Below are 21206 nucleotides of genomic sequence, written 5' to 3'. Positions count from 1 at the left end.
AGGCGCAAGTGTCTTTTAATTTCATGGCTGCAGTCACCATCTGCAGTGATTCTGGAGCCCAAGAAAATAGTCTGTCACTGTTTCCATTGTTTCCCCATCTATTTGCCATGAAGTAATGGGACTGGATGCCATAATCTTAGTTTTTTAAATGTTGAATTTTAAGCCAACTTCTTCACTCTCCTCTTTCACTTCATCAAGAGGCTCTTTAGTTCTTCTTCATTTTCTGCCATAAGGGTGGTGTCATCTGCATATCTCAGGTTATTGATATTTCTCCCGGCAATCTTGATTCCAGCTTGTGCTTCACCCAGCCCGGCATTTCTCACAATGTACTCTGCATATAAGTTAAATAAGCAGGGTGACAGTATACATCCTTGACACACTCCTTTCCCAATTTGGAACCAGTCCATTTTTCCATGTTTGGATGTAACTGTTGCTTCTTGACCTGCATACAGGTTTCTCAGGAGGCAAGTAAGGTGGTCTGGTATTCCCATCTATTTGAGAATTTTCCACAGTTTGTTGTGATCCACACAAAGGCTTTAGTTTAGTCAATGAAGCAGATGGGTTTTTTTTGGAATTCTTTTGCTTTTTCTATGAGCTAATGGATGTTGGCAAGTTGATCTCTGCTTCCTCTGCCTTTTCTAAATCCAGCTTGTATGTCTAGAAGTTCTCAGTTCACATACTGTTGAAGCCTAGGTTGGAGAATTTTGAGCATTACCTTGTGAGCATGTTAGATGAGTGCAATTGTGTAGTAGTTTGAACATTCTTTGGCATTGCCTTTCTTTGGGATTGGAATGAAACTGACTTTTTTGCACTCCTGTGGCCACTGCTGAGTTTTCCAAATTTGCTGACATATTGAGTGCAGCACTTTCACAGCATCATCTTTTAGGATTTGAAATAGCTCAGCTGGAATTCCATCACCTGCACTAGCTTTGTTAGTAGTGATGCTTCTCTAAGGCCCACTTGACTGTTGAAAGTTCTTGCATTTAATGTTGTCCCAGAGAACTCTGAGGCTATCCTCAATTCTTTTCATTCTTTTTCCATTATTGTGTTCTTCAGCAGTTATTTCCATCATTCTATGTTCTAGCTCACTTATCCATTCTTCTGCTTCCATTAATGTATTGGTTCCATCCAGAGTATTTTTAATTTCAATAATTGAGTTATTCATCACTCTTTGCTTAATCTTTATTTCTTCTGTGTCCTTGGCAATTGTTTATTCGTGTTGATCACTTCTTACATTTTCTCCATTCTATTTTCAAGGTTTTGAAATATCTTTGCTATCATTATTCTGAATTCTTTTTCAGGTAGTTTGCCTATTTACTCTTTGTTTAGTTAGTCTTGTCTGTTTCTAGTTTGTTCCTTCGTTTGCACCATACTTCTCCGCCTTTTCTTTTTTCTTTTTTTTAATGTATTGTGTTTGAGATCTCCTTTTCTCAGATTTTGAGGTCGAATTCCTCCTTCCTCTTGGTTTATGTCCTTGGTGGGTAAGGTTGATTCAGTGGCTTGTGTAGGCTTCTGTTGGGTGTGACTTGCGCTTGTGCTCTGGTGGGAGAAGGTAAGTTTTTTTTTTCCTCTGGTGGTCAGGGCTGTATGAGGTGCTAATCCTGTTTGCTGGTGATCGGGTTTGTGTTTTTGTCTTTGTTGTTTGGATGAGTCGTACTGTATTGCTTTCTCCCAGTAGTTGGGTACTGCCAGGTCTTGTATACAGGTGGAGGCCTTTGTGGGAGTTCTCACTAATTAATACTCCCTGGGTTAGAAATTTTCTGGTAGTCTAGAGTCTTGTCAGTGCTCACACTCCAAAAGCTCAGGGCCTGATCTCTGGCTAGTGAACAGAGATTCCACAGGTGGTTTGTTATGGCATTAAAGGGGATTAAAACAAGAAACAAAATGCAAACCCCAGACAATTGGCAAATACAAAATCAGACAAATACTAACAAAAATAATGGAATATATATACACACACATATACAGATATAAACAAAACCAAAACAGTCCAAAAAAAAAAAAGAAAGAAAGAAAGAAAGTAGAAGAGATTGACCTGGTGAGCAAAGGAAAGTAAAAATGATATCCAACAGGTGAAAACAAAACTAATTAGAGCATAAGCTGGAAAACAAAGCCAAAGCAATATGCCAACTGGGGAATAAAGCAATGAAAGCAAAACAGACTGATAAACATGGTGAGAAAAAGAAAAGAAAGAATAGAAAAGCGAAGTTAGAGGTAGATAAAGGAGATTTGTATATATTAAAGAATAAATATGACAGGAAAAGAATTAGAAAAGCAACAAAAGAATATATGTAGAAAAATAATAAATTTTAAAAAATTAAAAAAGAAAAAAACCCTCAAAATTGTAAGAGACCATCATAGATGCAGATGTATTTAAAGGAAATAAAAGGTGTGATTAGCAAAAATATTCTCAAAAGTGTAAATAGATTTAATAGTACTATTAAAATCAACAACTACAGCAACAGAGGGGAAAAAAAGGAAAAAAGAAAAAATCCAGAAGCAACTACAGAACAAGTAAAAATATAAGAATAATGTTTTTCTTTGATCTCAGTTGTCAGTGTCTTTTACCTCACTGTGAGTCACCGTCCACCCCAGGATGCCCTCCAGTACTGGGCTGGTCTCTTCACCTGTTGCAGGGGAAGCTCAGACTCTAATCTGGTCCTACTCCTGTGTGTTCTTGACTCTCATGTCCACATCTGCCTGTGCTAGTGTGTTTCTTTTGAGGGACTTCTCATTATGCTTTTATATATTCCATAGACACACAGTCAAGTCAGGCATTTTAAAACATTGCAAAACTCTACAGTCTTGAAAAAGATTTCATTAAAATTATGTTGTTTATGTTAATATGTTTATTATTTTTAATTTTATGAAGTAATATTTTGAATAATGTTTTAAAATCTGATATAGTAAATAGCAATAGCAAACATATAACCTATATAAACAAAGCTCTTTAGAGTCCTCAGTCACTTTTAAGAGTGTAAAAGATTCTTGATACAAAAAATTTTGAGAACCATCAGTTTAATGCTTTACACAAAGCACTTTTCATATTAATTATATTATATTCACAGCCACCTTATGAGGTACATATTACCCTGGTTTTGTAGCAGAGAATGCTATGAAAGTATTAGTAATATTCTAAGAAAAGGCTGTATAGACACTCTAGTTAGAAACCTCTCCAAATTTGATTGTCCTCCCACTGTTGTTTATACTCTTGGAGGTTAGCTTCTGAGCTAAATTTTGTGGGTCCTTGTTGTTGTTATTCAGTCGCTCAGTCATGTCTGACTCTTTGCCACCTCATGGACTGCAGCATGCCAGGCTTCCCTGTCCTTCAGTATCTCCCAGAGCTTACTCAAAGTCATGTCCATTGAGTTGGTGTTGCCATCCAACCATCTCATCCTCTGTTGTCCCCTTCTTCTCCTGCCTTCAATCGTTCCCAGCATCAGGGTCTTTTCCAAGGAGTCCGTTCTTCACATCATGTGCCCAAAGTATTGGAGCTTCAGCTTCAGTATCAATCCTTACAAGGAGTATTCAGGGTTGATTTCCTTTACGATTGACTGGTTTGATCTCCTTGCAGTCCAAGGGACTCTCAAGAGTCTTCTCAAACACCACAGTTCAAAAGTATGAATTCTTCAGTGTTCAGCCTTCTTTATGGTCCAACTGTCACATCCATACATGACTACTTAAAAAACCATAGCTTTGATTATATAGACCTTTATCAATAATGTCTCTGCTGTTTAATACACTTTTGAGGTTGGTCATAGCTTTCTTTCAAGGAGCAAGCATCTTTTAATTTCATATCTGTAGTCACTGTCTACAGTGATTTTGCCATGAAGTGATGGGACCAGATGCTATGATACTAGTTTTTTGAATGTTGAGTTTTAAGCCAGCTTTTTCACTCTCCTTTTTCACCTTCATCAAGAGGCTCTTTTGCTCCTCTTTGCTTTCTGCCATTGGGGTGGTGTCATCTGCATATCTGAGGTTATTGATATTTCCCCTGGCAATCTTGAATACACCTTGTGCTTCAACCAGACCGGCATTTCCCATGATGTACTCTGCATATAAGTTAAATAACCAGGGTGACAGTATACAGCCTTGACATACTCCTTTCCCTATTTGGAACCAGTCCATTGATCCATGTCCAGATCTAACTGTTGCTTCTTGACCTGCATACGGGTTTCTCAGGAGGCAGGTAGGGTGGTTTGGTATTCCCATCTCTTTAAGAATTTTCCACAGTTTGTCATGATCCACACAGTCAAAGGCTTTATCATAGTCAATGGAGCAGAAGTAGATGTTTCTCTGGAATTCTCTTGCTTTTTCTATGATCCAACGAATATTGCCAATTTGATCTCTGGTTCCTCTGCCTTTTCTAAATCCAGCTTGTACGTCTGGAAGATCTCAGTTCACATACTGTCAAAGCCAAGGCTGGAGGATTTTGAGCATAACCTTGCGAGCGTGTGAAATGAGTGCAACTGTGTGGCATTTTGAATATTCTTTGGCATTCCATATTTTGCGATTGGAATGAAAACTGACCTTTTCCAGTCCTGTGACCACTGCTGAGTTTTCCAAATTTGCTGGCATATTGAGTGCAGCACTTTCACAGCATCATCTTTTGGGATTTGAAATAGCTCAGATTGAATTCCATCACCTCCACTAGCTTTGTTCATAGTGATGTTTCCTAAGGCCCTCTTGACTTTGCAGTCCAGGATGTCTGACTCTAGGTGAGTGATCACACCATTGTGGTTATCCGGGTCATTAAGATCTTTTTTGTATAGTTCTTCTGTGTATTCTTGCCATCTCTTCTTAATCTCTTCTGCTTCTGTTAGACCCATACTGTTTCTGTCCTTTGTTGTACCCATCTTTGCATGAAATGTTTTCTTGGTATCTCTAATTTTCTTGAAGAGCTCTCTAGTCTTTCCCATTCTATTATTTTCCTCTAGTTGTGGGTCATATCATCTTGAAATCTCCCCCCTTTTTTCCAATTGAAATTTCTTATGTTGTTTCTCATAATACAAGAGTAGTGGATGTATGTATCAGTCAGTTTAGTTCAGTCGCTCAGTTGTGTCCAACTCTGTGTGACCCCATGGACTGTAGCACACCAGGCTTCCCTGTCCATCACCAACTCCTAGAGCCTACTCAAACTCGTGTCCATTGCATTGGTGATCCTGTGCAACTATCTCATCCTCTGTCGTCCTCTTCTCCTCCTGCCCCCAATATCTCCCAGCATCAGGGTCTTTTCCAATGAGTCAACTCTTCGCATGAGGTGGCCAAAGTACTGGAGTTTCAGCTTTAGCGTCATTCCTTCCAAAGAACACCCAGGACTGATCTCCTTTAGAATGGACTAGTTGGATCTCCTTGCAGTCCAAGGGACTCTCAAGAGTCTTCTCCAACACCACAGTTCAAAAGCACCAATTCTTCGGCGCTCAACCTTCTTCACAGTTCAACTCTCACATCCATACGTGATCACAGGAAAAACCATAGCCTTGACTAGACGAACCTTTGTTGGTAATGTCTCTGCTTTTGAATATGCTATCTAGGTTGGTCATAACTTTCCTTCCAAGGAGTTTGGAGCCCAGAAAAATAAAGTCTGACAGTGTTTCCACTATTTCCCCATCTATTTCCCATGAAGTGATGGGACCAGATGCCATGATCTTTGTTTTCTGAATGTTGAGCTTTAAGCCAACTTTTTCACTCTCCACTTTTCACTTTCATCAAGAGGCTCATGAGTTCCTCTTCACTTTCTGCCATAAGGGTGGTGTCATCTGCATATCTGAGGTTATTGATATTTCTCCTGGCAATCTTGATTCCAGTTTGTGTTTCTTCCAGTCCAGCGTTTCTCATGATGTACCCTGCATATAAGTTAAATAAACAGGGTGACGATATACAGCCTTGACGAACTCCTTTTCCTGTTTGGAACCACTCTGTTGTTCCATGTCCAGTTCTAACTGTTGCTTTCTGACTTGCATACAAATTTCTCAAGAGGCAGATCAGGTGGTCTGGTATTCCCATCTCTTTCAGAATTTTCCATAGTTTGTTATGATCCACAAGGTCAAAGGCTTTGGCATAGTCAATAATGCAGAAATAGATGTGTTTATGGAACTCTCTTGCTTTTTTGATGATCCAGTGGATGTTGGCAATTTGATCTCTGGTTCCTCTGCCTTTTCTAAAACAAGCTTGAACATAAGGAAGTTCACGGTTCACGTATTGCTGAAACCTTGCTTGGAGAATTTTGAGCATTACTTTCCTAGCATGTGAGATGAGTGCAATTGTGCGGTAGTTTGAGCATTCTTTGGCATTACCTTTCTTTGGGATTGGAATGAAAACTGACCTTTTTAATTCCTGTGGCCACTTCTGAGTTTTCCAAATTTGCTGGCATATTGAGTGGAGCACTTTTACAGCATCATCTTTTAGGATTTGAAAGAGCTCAACTAGAATTCCATCACCTCCACTACTTTGTTTATAGTGATGCTTCCTGAGGCCCACTTGACTTCCCATTCCAGGATGTCTGGCTCTAGGTGACTGATCACACCATCATGATTATCTTAGTCATGAAGATCTTTTTGTACAGTTCTTCTGTGTATTCTTGCCACCTCTTGTTAATATCTTCTGCTTCTGTTAGGTCCATACCATTTCTGTCCTTTATCGAGCCCATCTTTGCATGAAATATTTCCTTGGCGTGTCTAATTTTCTTGAAGAGATCTCTAGTCTTTCCCATTCTGTTGGTTTCCTCTATTTCTTTGCATTGATCGCTGAGGAAGGCTTTCTTATCTCTCCTTGCTATTCTTTGGAACTCTGCATTCAGATGCTTATATCTTTCCTTTTTTCCTTTGCTTTTCACTTTTCTTCTTTTCACAGCTATTCATAAGGCCTCCTCAGACAGCCATTTTGCTTATTTGCATTTCTTTTCCATGGGGATGGTCTTGATCCCTGTCTCCTGTACAATGTCACGAACCTCCGTCCATAGTTCATCAGGCAATCTATCAGATCTAGTCCCTTAAATCTATTTCTCACTTCCACTGTATAATCATAAGGGATTTGATTTAGGTCATACCTGAATGGTCTAGTGGTTTTCCCTACTTTATTCAATTTAAGTCTGAATTTGGCAGTAAGGAGTTCATGATCTGAGCCACAGTCAGCTCCTGGTCTTGTTTTTGCTGACTGTATAGAGCTTCTCCATCTTTGGCTGCAAAGAGTATAATCAGTCTGATTTTGGTGCTGACCATCTGGTGATGTCCATGTGCAGAGTCTCCTCTTGTGTTGTTGGAAGAGGGTGTTTGCTATGACCAGTGCGTTCTCTTGGCAAAACTCAATTAGCCTTTGCCTTGCTTCATTCCGTATTCCAAGGCCAAATTTGCCTATTACTCCAGGTGTTTCTTGACTTCCTACTTTTGCATTTCAGTCCCCTATAATGAAAAGGACATCTTTTTTGGGTGTTAGTTCTAAAAGGTCTTGTAGGTCTTCATAGAACCGTTCATCTTCAGCTTCTTCAGCGTTTCTGGTTGGGGCATAGACTTGGATTGCTGTGGTATTAAATGGTTTGCCTTGGAAACGAACAGAGATCATTCTGTTGTTTTTGAGTTGTATCCAAGTACTGCATTTTGGACTCTTTTGTTGACCATGATGGCTACTCCATTTCTTCTGAGGGATTCCTGCCCGCAGTAGTAGATACAATGGTCATCTGAGTTAAATTCAGCCATTCTAGTCCATTTTAGTTCGCTGATTCCTAGAATGTTGACGTTGACTCTTGCTATCTTCTGTTTGACCACTTCCAATTTGCCTTAATTCATGGACCTGCCATTCCAGGTTCCTATGCAATATTGGTCTTTACAGCATTGGACCTTGCTTCTATCACCAGTCACATCCACAACTGTGTATTGTTTTTGCTTTGGCTCCATCCCTTCATTCTTTTGGAGTTATTTCTCCACTGATCTCCAGTAGCATATTGGGCACCTACCGACCGGGGGAGTTCCTCTTTCTGTATCCTATCATTTTGCCTTTTCATACTGTTCATGGGGTTCTCAAGGCAAGAAAACTGAAGTGGTTTGCCATTCCCTTCTCCAGTGAACCACATTCTGTCAGACCTCTCCACCATGACCTGCCCATCTTGGGTGGCCCCACAGGGCATGGCTTAGTTTCATTGAGTTAGACAAGGCTGTGGTCCACGTGATTATATTGACTAGTTTTCTGTGATTATGGTTTCAGTGTGTCTTCCCTCTGATGCCCTCTTGCAACACCTACCATCTTACCTGGGTTTCTCTTACCTTGGACGAGGGGTATCTCCTCACCGCCACCCCTCCTGACCTTGAATGTGGAGTAGCTCCTCTGGGCCCTCCTGCGCCTGCGCAGCTGCAACTCCTTGGAAATGGGATAGCTCCTCCCAGCCGCCGCCCCTGGCCTCAGGCGTGGGGTAGCTGCTCTGGGCTATGCTTCTGTGAGGTCTGTTCTGTATTAGCATGCATTTATCTTGATGCTTTTCCAAGAGCGTTGAATAATTAGTGTGAAGTGAGTATTGAATAGTACTCCATTAGAAGAACTTTGGAGTCAAATAGTTCTTCATTTGAATCTCAGCCCTGTGAGCTACTATCTGCTTGGACAAGTTAAATTTAACATCTAAGCCTTCATTTCCAATCTGTACAATGGGAATAGTGAAAGTGCCTCCTTCACAGCGTTGCTGTGAGGCTTAAGTGAGATTGCCTGACTTTTCATAAATAGGCATTGATGTGTAGATAGATCAATATTATTGTAGCTAGGCCAACATTAATGAAGTGTATTTTGCATGCAGTAAGTTTTATCATTTTTAGTGCTCAATCCTATGAGTTTTAATAAACCCATTCATTTGTGTAAGCATCACCTAAAGACAGAAATATAGAAAAGTTCCATTACTGCAGAAACTTCCCTTGTGTTCTTTTGTAGTCACCCTTTCCCCCAGCACAGCCGCAGGTAAATACACGGATCTATTTTCTGTCGCTATACTTTTGCTTTTTCTACAATGTCAAATAAATGGAGTCATACAGTGTGTTGTGTTTTCAGTCTGAGTTATTTTACTTAGCATAGTGCATTTGAGGTTTTCCGTGTTGTTTGTTTGTTCCTTTTTACTGATTAGTAGTATTCCATTTGAATAGACATATCACAGTTGGTTTAGCCATTCACCAGTTTTTGGACATTTGGATTGTTTCCAGTGGCTATGATAAATAAAGGTGCTTTGAGCAGTTGAATACGGGTCTTTTTGTGGACATATATTTTCCTTTTTCTTAAGTAAATACCTAGGTATGGGATTGCTGGGCTGTAGAGTAACTGTATACTTAACTTTATGAGAAACTACCAAAGTGTTTTCTAAAGTGCCTGCACTGTTTTGCACTCCTGCTAGCAATATATGAGGGTTCCATTTGCTCCATGTCCTTAGCAACAGTTGTCATATGCTGTGAGGTTGAGTCTAGGTTCATTATTCCTATCTATCCAGTTGTTTCAACACCATTTATGGAAGCCCGGTTCTTTCTCTACTGAATTGCCTTGGCATCTTTGACCATGTATGTATGGGTATGTTTTTGGACTCTATTCTATTCTCTGTGTCTCTCCTGATGCTAATACTGCATTTTCTTGATTACTGTAGCTCTATAGTTAAGTCATGAAAGCATGCAGTATAAGCACATAGTATAGTTTCTCCAACTTTGTTCTCTCTCATAATTGTTCTGCCCCTTTGAAGTCTTTTGCATTTTCATATAATTTTTAGAATTAGTATGTTAATTTCTCCAGAAGAGGCTGCTTGGATTTTCATTGGGATTGCATTGAATCTTTTTTTTTCCCTGTATATTTATAGCAGCTTTAATCATAATTGCCAAAACTTGGAAGCAACCAAGATGTCCCTCAATGGGTGTATGTATAAATAAACTGGTGCATCCAATGGAATATTGTTTAGCACTAAAAAGAAATGAGCTATCAAGCCTTGAAAAGACATGGTGGAACCTTAAATGCATACAGGCATACCTTGTTTTATTGTGCTTTGCTTTATTGCCCTTTTCAGATATTGCATGTATTCTTTTCTTGCAGTTTTATTGAAACATAGGTGACATACAGCACTGTGTAAGTTTAGGGTGTATGGCATAATCATTTGACTTACATACCTCATGAAATTATTACCACAGTAAGTTTAGTGAACATTAATCATCTCATATACAAAAATAAAAGAAAAAAATATTTTTCGTTGTGATGAGAACTCTCAGGGTTTACTCTCAACAACTTTCATATATAACATACCACAGTGTTAATTACATTTATCATGTTGTAAAATTCCTCTCTAATACTTATAAAGGAATTTTCTATGTTTTGACTACCTTCATCCAACTCCCCCTTGCCCCACCCTAACCTCCAGTAACCATGCATCTAACATCTTTTTCTATAGGTTTGTTTGTTTTTGAGATATAATTCACCCACAACACTACGTTATTAAATAGTTCCTGTTGTACAACATAGTGATTTGGTATTTCTATACATTTTTAAATGGTCACCACAGTGTCTAGTTACCATCTGTCACTATTTAAAGATACTATATTACTTTTGTTTAGCACTAAAAGGGGACTGTATTCCCCACACTGTATATTTCATACCCATAGCTTCTTTATTTTGTGGCTGGAGGTTCTAATGCTGAATCTCCCTTACCTAGTTCTCTCCTCCCCTCCTCCCACCACCTCTGGCAACCATCTGTTTATTCTCTGTACCCATTACTCTGTTTCTGTTTTGTTTATTTCTTTTTCTAGAGTCTACATATAAATGCAGTTATATTTGTCTTTCTCTAACTTATTTTACTAGTATAATGCCCTGTAGGTTCATCCAAGTTGTCACGAATGACAAGATTTCATTATTTTTTGTGGCTGAGTAATGTTCCATTACACACACATACACACACACACTCCCCACATGTTCTTTAAACAGTCATCTCTTCATGGCACTTAGGTTGCCACTTAGGTATATTTTAGCTATTGTAAATAAGGTTGCAGTAAACATAGGGCTACATATATCTTTTCAAATTAGTGTTTTTTTCTTCAGATAAATCCCCAGGAGTCGAATTGCTGGAGCACATGATAGTTCTATTTTTAAGTTTTTAAGGAACCTCCATACCATTTTTCATAGTGGCTGCATCAGTTTACATTCTTGCCAACATTGCATGTTAATTCCTTTTTCTCTACATCCTCACCAACACTTGTTATCTGTTGTCCTTTTGATAATAGTCTTTCTGACAGATGTCAGATATTATCAAACTAGACTACTTCCTAATACCATATACAGAAATGAACTCAATTTGGATTAACAACTTAAATATAAGACCCAAAACCATAAAACTCCTCAGAGAAAACATAGGCAGTATGCTCTTTGATGTCAGTCTTAGCAATATTTTTTTAATATGTCTCCTCAGGCAGAAGAAACAAAATCATAAATAGCAAATGGGACTACTTGCATTGACTCTTCAGAATAACGTGATGAGTATGGTAGGCTAAATAATGTCCCTCAAAGATATCTACTTACTAATCCATGGAACCTGTGTATATTACCTTCTCTGGCAAAAAGGTGAATATTACCTTATATGGCAAAAGATATGATTAAATTACAGATCTTGAGATGGGAGAATATCCTGGTTTATCCAGGTGGGCTCTAAATACATTCATGGGTTGCCATATAAGAAGGAGGCAGAGGAGATACTATAAAGAGAAGACAATGTGATTGAAGCAGAGAAAGAGATTTGAAGATGCTGCCCTTCTGATACTAATAATGGAGGAAGGAGCTCAAAGGAGTACAGGGAATGCAGCTCTAGAAACTTGAAAAGGCAAGGAATGGATTCTCTCCTAGTCTCTGGAGGGAACATGGCTCTGCTGACTCCTTAGTTTTAACCTAGTGAACCCCATTTTGGACCTTTAGCCTGCAGAACTATAAGAGAATAAATGTGTGTTGTTTTAAACCATCATGTTCATGGCAATTTGTTATAGCAACCATAGGAAATCGAATAGAGGATGTAAATTTTAATAGTATTGAATTTTTTAATCTGTAAAAATGGTGGATTTCTCCATTTGTTTAGATCTTTAATTTTAAGACTTCTCAGGTAGCGCTAGTGGTAAAGAACTCTCCTGCCAGTGCAGGAGATGTGAAAGACACGTGAGGGTTCAATCCCTGGGTGGGGAAGATCCCCTGGAGAAGGAAATGGCAACCCACTCCAGTATTCTTGCCTGGGAAATCCCATGGACAGAGGAGCCTGGCAGGCTGCAGTCCATGGGGTCACAAAGAGTCAGATATGACTGAAGCAACTTAGCAAAGCTACAAAATTTTTTTGGCAATGTTTGTTAGATTTCAGAATCTTTAAGTCTTGCAGATATTTTGTTAAATTTGTCTCTAGGTATTTCATACTTTGATACTGTTGTAAATGGTAGTTTTTTCATAAACTTCTGATTTTAAATATTATTGTTTATAGGAAAGTTGCAGTAAATTATAGTTTTTTTTAAAAAATCTGTGTCCATTTTCTCATTGCTAGCATATAGAAATGCAGTAAATGTTTTCATTTATTTACCTTGTATCCTGCAACTTTACTAAATTCACTAATTAGGTTTAGTAGCTTTTTTGGTCAAGTACTTAGGATTTTCTACATAGACAGTCACATTGTCTGCAAATATTAGATTTACTCCTTCCTTTCCAAACCTGTATCCTTTTTATTTCTTTTCTTGTATTATATTTGTGGCTAGGGCTTCTAGTACAATGTTGAATAGTTGTATTGAAGTGGACAAACTTCTTGTTTACCATCTTTGTGGAAAGCATTTAGTCTTTCACCATTAAGCATTTTTAACTATTTTTTTTCTAAACATGAAAGTTGTTCAGGCATGTCCAACTCTTTGCAACCAATGGACTATACAGTCCATGGAATTCTCCAGGTCAGAATACTGGAGTGGGTAGCTGTTCGCTTCTCCAGGGGATCTTACCAACCCAGGGATCAAACCCAGGTCTTCTGCATTGCAGGCAGATTCTGTACCAGCTGAGCCACCAGGGAAGTCCAAGTCCAAAGGCCCAGAGCCCTTGGCAGCAGACACTGAAGGTGACTGTCAGGTTTTTTCTAGATACCCCTCTATTCTTAATTTGCTTAGAGATTTTTATCTTGAATGAGTAGTGAGTTATATCTAATGTTTCTCCTGAAACTATTGAAATAATCATATGGCTTCTCTTTTTCATTCTATTAATACAGTGAATTACATTGATTTCAAATGTTAAGCCAAACTTGCAGTCCTGGCTAAACCACACTTAGTCATAATGAAGTATTCTTTCTATATATTGTTGGATACAATTTCCTGTTTTTTAGGGGTTTTGCATCTGTCTTTCATGAAGGAAACTGGTTTGTAGTTTTCTTTCTTGGTCAGGTTTGAGTATCAGGGTAATGCTACTAGCTTCATAAAATAAATTGGGAAATGTTCCTCTCTCATCTTTTTCTGCAAAAGTTTGTGAAAAATTGGTACTAGTTCTTCCTTATGTATTTGGTAGATTTTGTCTGGGCTTAACAGTTTTTTGTGAGACTGATTCTAACTACAGTTTCTGTCATTCTTTAAATAGATGTAGGAATATGAAAGTATTTCTTCTTGTGTGAACTTTAATAATATATTTATTTCAAGAAATTTGCTTGCTTGAAGCTGTTCATAATATCCACTTCTAATACCTGTAGGATTTGTCATGATGTCCCTGCTTTCATTCCTGGTATTAGTAATTCTTGTCTACTGTTTTTTTTTTTTTTCCTGATCACTCTAGCTATCAGCTCAGTTCAGTCACTCAGTCATGTCCGACTCTTTGCAACCCCATGGACTGCAGCACACCAGGCTTCCCTGTCCATCACCAACCCCCGGAGCCTGCACAGATTCATGTACATTGAGTTGGTGATGCCATCCAACCATCTCATCCTCTGTCGTCCCCTTCTCCTCCTGCCTTCAATCCCTCCCAGCATCAGGGTCTTTTCTAGTGAGTCAGTTCTTCGCATCAGGTGGCCAAAGTATTGGAGTTTCAGCTTCAGCATCAGTCCTTCCAAAGAATATTTAGGACTGATTTCCTATAGGATTGACTGGTTGGATCTCCTTGCAGTCCAAGGGACTCTCAAGAGTCTTCTCCAACACCACAGTTCAAAAGCATCAATTCTTTGGCGCTCAGCTGTCTTTATGGTCCAACTCTCACATCCATACATGACTACTGGAAAAACCATAGTTTTGACTAGATGGACCTTTGTCAGCAAAATAATGTCTCTGCTCTTTTTTATCTTTTCAAAGAACCAGCTTTTAATTTCTTTGATTTTTCTCTAACATCTTTCTTTTTTTTTTTTTTTAATGGATAAACAGAATGTAGTATAAACATACAACTGAATAATATTCATCCTTAAAAGGAAGGAATCTGTCACTTGTTATAACATGAATGAACCTTGAGGACATTGTGCTAAGTGAAATTTCATTTCGATATTTGGCAAAACTAATACAATATTGTAAAGTTTAAAAATAAAATAAAATTAAAAAAAAAAAAAGAGCAATTCCCCATAGCCCTCTCCCCTAGTTCTAGGTAACATCTTTCTTATGTAGTTCATTTATATTTGTGTATGTATTTATTATTGACTTCCATTCATTTTTTAAAAATGTCCTTCCCTTCCTAGGTTCTTAAGATGGATCATAAGTTGTTGACTTGAGATCGTTTCTACTAAGCATTGGGTCGGGAAGATCTCCTGAAGTAGGAAATGGCCACCAGCTCCAGTATTCTTGCCTGGAGAATTCCATGGTCAGAGGAGCCTGGTGGGCTACAGTTCATGGGGTCGCAAAGAGTTGGACATGACTGCGACTTTCACACAAACAGAGAACATTTACATTTGATGTAATTGGCAATAGGGTTAGATTTTAACTGCCTTCTTACTGCAGTCTGGAATTTAGCTCCAGGCAGTAAGCTGGGGCATTGATAGAGTTTATTTCCTTTTTTTTTTTTTTTTCAAATTTCTTTCTGCCATCATGGTCCTTCACTGCCTGTTGCCCTGTGTTTGAAAACTGTTATTTCATATATTTCATCCAGTTTCTTTTTAAGGTGGGAGGGAAAACTGCATTCCTCATATTCTACCAAAGTTGTAAGTAGAAGTCCTTAACAATGTAATTTCTAATTAATATTTTTAAAACATCCTCTTCATGAAGTCTGTTTTATATAAAATATGAGTGTATGTATGTGTATAATTCAGTCACCAAAAGACTAACACATGGATTAAAATATTACTGTAAATGATTATGGCAGGTGGCTACTTTTTTAAAAATAGAATCAAATAATTAGTGACACAAGTTGACCATATCTTGAACTGTCAACTTTTTTCAGTCTCCATGTCTGGATGGCTAGTTCCTTCTGCTTGGAATGCTTCCTCATCTCATATCCTTTCCTGTGTGGTAGCTTTCTGTGTGTCCTTCAGACTAGCTTCAGGCTTATCACTTCTCTGCTTCCCAGTCCCCCCAGACAGAATCCATGTTTCCTCTGTGGGCTGGCATCACATTCTACCCATAGAATCATTCTGACATATGCCTGTTATATATGTTTCTGTATGGACTTCTCTTACCAGGAAGCCCTGGAAAGTAGGGAACTTGTTTTAGTCTTCTTTATATTTCTTTTATCCTCTAACAAGAGTATGTCTTCTACATAGAATTTTCAATATATGATTATTGAATTGGTGATTCTTTTCACATGCTAAAAAGTTAATGCTGTTATCACACCTCATTTTATCGCCTATTTGTAATGTGAATCTTCTTTGTTTTGTTTTTCTCCTAGTAAATTCCTCATCTATGCCTGTCTACTGCTGTTCTCTGTGTTGCTGGCCCTTCGTCTAGATGGCATCATTCAGTGGAGTTACTGGGCTGTTTTTGCTCCAATATGGCTGTGGAAGTTAATGGTCATTGTTGGAGCCTCAGTTGGAACTGGAGTCTGGGCACGGAATCCCCAATATCGGTAATACTGCTTTATAAAACCTGTTGGTCTGTACCCTGGGCAGGTGCAGGGGGGAGTATCTTGTTTTTCACTTCTCATAAAGTAAGGAGTATTTTCTTTTCTACCTGTCAGAGGTTTTAGAAGAGCTATAATATAAGCAAGCTTATATCTATTCTAAGTTTTTAAAAATTAAGTGTTTGATAGCCACTGTTACTTAAGTCCCTGGCCAGCCCACAAAATTTTATGTAATCTAAAATGCATCCAAAATATAGAACTGTTACACCATGCTAGACAAGGAAGTTATGAAACCATCATGTTTGTAGGAGAAATTCTACAAATCAAAGTTCTAGTTTTGGCCATCAGGGATATACCCTTCTCCATTAATTTCTGGAACTGGGTCTCCCCTTACCCCAATCTCCTAGTCCTGGGATTTTAGGCCTATTAGTGGTGTGGGGGAAGCAGCTTGCCCAGGACACAGTGAGTCCCTGAGACTGGAAAAGATGAGACCCAGATGCTGTGAAGGAGCATAGAGCCCTGGGGGCCAGGAAGAGGTGCACTCTTTACCTTCACCCCTCCCCTCACACCTTTCTTCTTGGACGCCTCAGTTGGTCCAAGTCCCTGTCATGGGCTTAACTCCAGTGCACATCCTGCTGCTGCTGGGGCCCACCAGAGTCTCTCTGCTCTCCCTTGCAAAGTCTGCCACTTTGGAAAGAAAAAGGGGCGACTTGTTGCGGGGAGCTATTCTAAACCATCACCAGGCAGATAAGGAGTGACAGAATGCCCAGTAGGCAGGTGGGGAGAGAAGAGGGGAATACATGCAGCTGCTCATATGAGAAAAGTATATAAGTTGGGGCCATCTCAACTTGTTTAAATCTTCACTATGAACTTTAAAAATAAGATTTAGATCATCTAAAATATGTTACCACATATGTAGCTAAGAACTTGAAAATAGCCACACACAGAGCCTTAGCAGATGGGGGACATTAGTGTGTAACTTAGATTTTTTTAAATTCTTAGATTTTTTTTTAAGATTACCTGTGTGGCCACAAATCTTTTTTTTTTTTATGAGATATTTTCACATATCTAATGTTTGCTCTACTTTGGCCACCTCATGCGAAGAGTTGACTCATTGGAAAAGACCCTGATGCTGGGAGGGATTGGGGGCAGGAGGAGAAGGGGACAACAGAGGATGAGATGGCTGGATGGCATCACCGACTTGATGGACGTGAGTCTGAGTGAACTCCGGGAGTTGGTGATGGACAGGGAGGCCTGGCGTGCTGCGATTCATGGGGTTGCAAAGAGTTGGACATGACTGAGCGACTGAACTGAACTGAACTGAACTGAATGTTTGCTCATTCTCTGCTGCCCCCTTCTCCTTTTGCCTTTAATCTTTCCTAGCATCAGGGTCTTTTCTAATGAGAAAGTTAAATAGTATCACCGACTCAATGAACACGAGTTTGAGCAAACTCCAAGAGATAGTAAGGGGTAGAGGAGCCTGGCATGCTGCAGTCCATAGGGTTACAAAGAGTCAGACACGACTTAGTGACTGAACAAGAACCTTTGCTACTTAAAGAATGAAAAGTGAAATTGCTAAACAGTTTAAGTTCCACTAGTTGTTTAGAAACTGTTTGAGTTTTTTTCTTTTGGTTTAAGATACCTTTCAAGATTCCCTTAAGAAAAGGAATTGTATGTGTGTAGTTCAATGTCCTTAATGTACAGACATGGTCATTCTAGCGTCAACATTGTCCAGTGGAACATTGTTGGGTCTTACAGATTATAACTTCTGATCTCATTTTCTCTGTGTTCTAAAGTCACACCAACATGATGCATCACAGATGTTCACCTATATATTGAATTAAGTGCATTGTTGGCCTTGCAGACGCGTTTTTAACCATTTTCCTGATTAGTGGCCTTATTATTTTTTTAATTGTTAACCTATTAAGTCCATGCATGATCCATAAGCAGCTTAAACTGATTTAAAGAACAGTTTTAATGGCTCTTCTTTAGCATCTGCAGGTGTTAGTTTATCCTAATGGAATAGGATAGGAAGGAAAATAACATTAATAATTTGATTTGCATTTTAAAATAGCACCTAACAACAGTTGCTATATTTTCTTGAAATATAACAGACACTTATGCAGTAAAACTAGGGTTTTTTTTTATTGTATTGCATGAAATGTGATTTACATGGTTTTTAATTCATTGAGAGAAGGGGATCATGAGATTTAAGGGATATGTGTCAGCTGTTAGCATTAGAAGTAATAGCTTAAATAATTTTGGAAGTAGTTGAATTTAAATTTATGAACAAAAGTGTTAATGTACACTGTCAGGAAATAAAAACTGTGGTATTGCTTCTGAGAATATTCAGTTAAAACTCTTAAGTCCGGTTTGGTTGTAAATATTCATTGCTTGTCATGTGGTAGTTCTTTGATGTTTGAAAGATTGCCCCTTAAAGAGGAATGTTAACTTAGCTTTCCACCTGATTTCCCTTTGCCTTTTGTCAGATTTACAAATACAATCCAGAGTATCCGTGTAAGTTGGTGTGCTGGGCTGCTTGCTCGCTATGGAGATTTTGAACTGAGGATGTTTTTTTCTTCTTCTTCTGTCCCTCTTTAGAGCAGAAGGGGAAACATGTGTGGAGTTCAAGGCCATGCTAATTGCAGTGGGCATCCACTTGCTGTTGCTGATGTTTGAAGTGCTGGTGTGCGACAGGATTGAGAGAGGCAGCCACTTCTGGCTCCTGGTCTTCATGCCACTCTTCTTCGTTTCCCCCGTGTCTGTGGCAGCTTGTGTTTGGGGCTTTCGCCATGACAGGTCACTGGAGGTGAGATTTCATATTTTTAGGAAGGTTTCAAAAATCAGAATCTTTTGATGAGTTACTATGATAGAAGAGATTGATCACTAATGCTAGATCATGGTATATAAGGAAATGAAAGACAATGGAAATAATCATGTTTCTCTTTCTTGACTTAAACACTGGTTTTTCTCTCAGGCCATCAGGCTTCTTCCTGCTTCATGTCTTTCCCTGTCCACCTGGATCAGCCAGCTTCTCCTGAGAAAGAGACCCAGTAGTATAGATGCAGATGGAGATATAGTTGCAGATATGTAGATAGGTGTTCACATAGGAGGCTTATTGGAAGGTGCTGGCTCACGTGCTTATGGGCGCTGGAGATTCAGCAGGATTTCTCCCTCTCCAGGAAACCATGGTCTTTGCTCCTAAGGCCCTTTAGCTGATTGGATGAGATGTAACCATACCATCGAGGGGAATCTCCTTTAGTTAAAGTCAGTACCCTCACAGCAATACCTAGACTATTTTTTGATTAAATGACCAAGTACTACAGCCACGCTGCCTGCTTTGGCACTGCACCACCGCCCCCCCCACCTCCGTGTCCTGCTGCCTCATCTGGAGGCCTTTGGAGCCCTTGTCTCACTGACCACTCTGCAGGTCCTGACACTCTGGGTCCCTCCACCAAGCTGGCTACCTCAGCCTGTATTCAGCTTCTTCACTGAATTCTTTCATCTATTCCTCACAAGTCACTGTTTCTTAGGATCCTCAGTTTAATCACTCAGTCGTATCTGACTCTTGCGACCCCATGGACTGCAGCACGCCATGACCAACTCCCAGAGCTTGCTCAAATTCATGTCCATCAAGTCGGTGATGTCATCCAACCATCTCATGCTCTGTCATCCACTTCTCCTCCTGCCTTCAATCTTTCCCAGCATCAGGATCCTAACCTTGGGCATTTTCTGTCCTCACTGTTCACACTTCCTCTGAATGATCTCGTTCACACTTCCTGCCTCCACTGCCACTTCTGTGCTCTCACTTCCTGAATCTGCATTTCTCAACTCTGATTTCCACACGAGCTCCAGGCTCCTACCTCACTTGCCCCAAATCTGTATTCCCCGTATTTGTTGAAGGTGCCATTTCCAGCCCATCACACTTACCTTTCCACCTTATGCGTCTTTTGCTTTGCATTCTTTTCTATTATCTGAGCAAATGAAGTAACAATACCACGGTTTAAAAATCATTTGTATATTAAACAAAATCACTGACATTAAACTTTCTAGATTTTGCCTATTTGGGGCAGTGTTCCTCAGTGGGGGCTGGATATGCTGTTGTCCTTTGGGATAGGAAATGTCTTCTTGAGCAGGACTGTCCCCTGCATTTCAGATCACTTACTGCTGATGTCTGCCTAGTAAACAGTAGTGGATGTGCTCCCGCAGGTTATTTTCACATCCAGCAGGGTCTGTGCACATTTCCTAGCTCCTCCCCAGGCAAGCAGCATTACCCAGGTTGAAAAGCACTGAGAAAGTTATGTAAGTACTGTTGGATGGGAGCTGAGGAAGAGATTAAAGAAAACTAAAAAATTGGAACTATATGTCTTAGAAAATGAAAGCTTATACCAGGGCTACAACTATACTAGGCATAAAAATGTATTTTCCTAATGCAGAGTTCTAGAAAATATGTCACTCATAGGGTCACACTCTTGGCAATCTACCTGCGAGAAGAAACCATATGCCAAGACTTGAGCCCCCCTCTTGGTTTTTGTGTCTCAGGAGGAGGAGTACTCCTTGATTAGAGGTTAGTGGGCCTAGGCTTCCCCATGGCCATGCAGGAGGAGTCAGGGTGTGGCAGGGTGCCCTGTGCAGGAAGGAAAGGGGATGGTATTTTTCAGGCAGAGGAAATAACACATAAGAAGCCATAGACATAGAAGAAAGTCTGTCATGTCAAGTGAACAGTGGCTCAGATATGACTGGAGCACAGTTTTGCAAGATGCAGAGAGTCCTGGAGATGGAAAGTGGTGATGGTTTCACAGTCATACTCATATGGTAGTAATATGAATATACTTAATACAGTTAAACTGTACCCTTAAAGAGACTCAAGATGGTAAGTTTTACATTATTTGTATTTTTCCACAGAAAAAATGCATGGAGCATAAAGTGTAAATGAAGGAACTAGGGAGAAGTGGGGAGGCTGTAGAGAGGGATTGGGCTGACTAAGGGCCAGTCCTTAGTCTTCAAGGCAGTGCCCAGCTGCCCAAGGCACCACAGGGTGCTCACAGGGTACCATGGGATATTGGGCATTTTTGAGGGAGAAGCAATGATCCCTGACATCTGTGGGGATACACAGTGAACTACTAGCTCCACATAGTTTGGGTCTTATTGTTAGGGCACACTGCATTGATTTCAGTGGTGTCATAGAAGAGTCTAGGTTGTTGGCTTTCTCTGTCATGAGAAGGCAGTGCTGTGCAAAA

The 21206-nt window shown here is 39.5% G+C and overlaps 1 protein-coding gene across 2 annotated transcripts in view; it reads left to right on the top strand.

The window, feature by feature from the left end:
* TMEM185A (transmembrane protein 185A) overlaps positions 1 to 21206 on the top strand; it is a 41848-nt gene that overhangs the window by 12267 nt on the left and 8375 nt on the right. For both annotated transcript variants that reach the window (XM_061408685.1, XM_061408683.1), the window contains exons 2-3: positions 15796 to 15972; positions 18568 to 18775. In XM_061408685.1, the coding sequence (XP_061264669.1) occupies positions 15796 to 15972; positions 18568 to 18775 (385 nt within the window). The remainder of the gene's footprint in view (positions 1 to 15795; positions 15973 to 18567; positions 18776 to 21206) is intronic.

The sequence above is a fragment of the Bos javanicus genome, chromosome X, assembly GCF_032452875.1.
Source record: "Bos javanicus breed banteng chromosome X, ARS-OSU_banteng_1.0, whole genome shotgun sequence".
Taxonomy (NCBI): domain Eukaryota; kingdom Metazoa; phylum Chordata; class Mammalia; order Artiodactyla; family Bovidae; genus Bos; species Bos javanicus.
The sequence above is the reverse complement of the archived record's forward strand: the minus strand, read 5'-3'. Positions and strand labels throughout refer to the sequence as shown.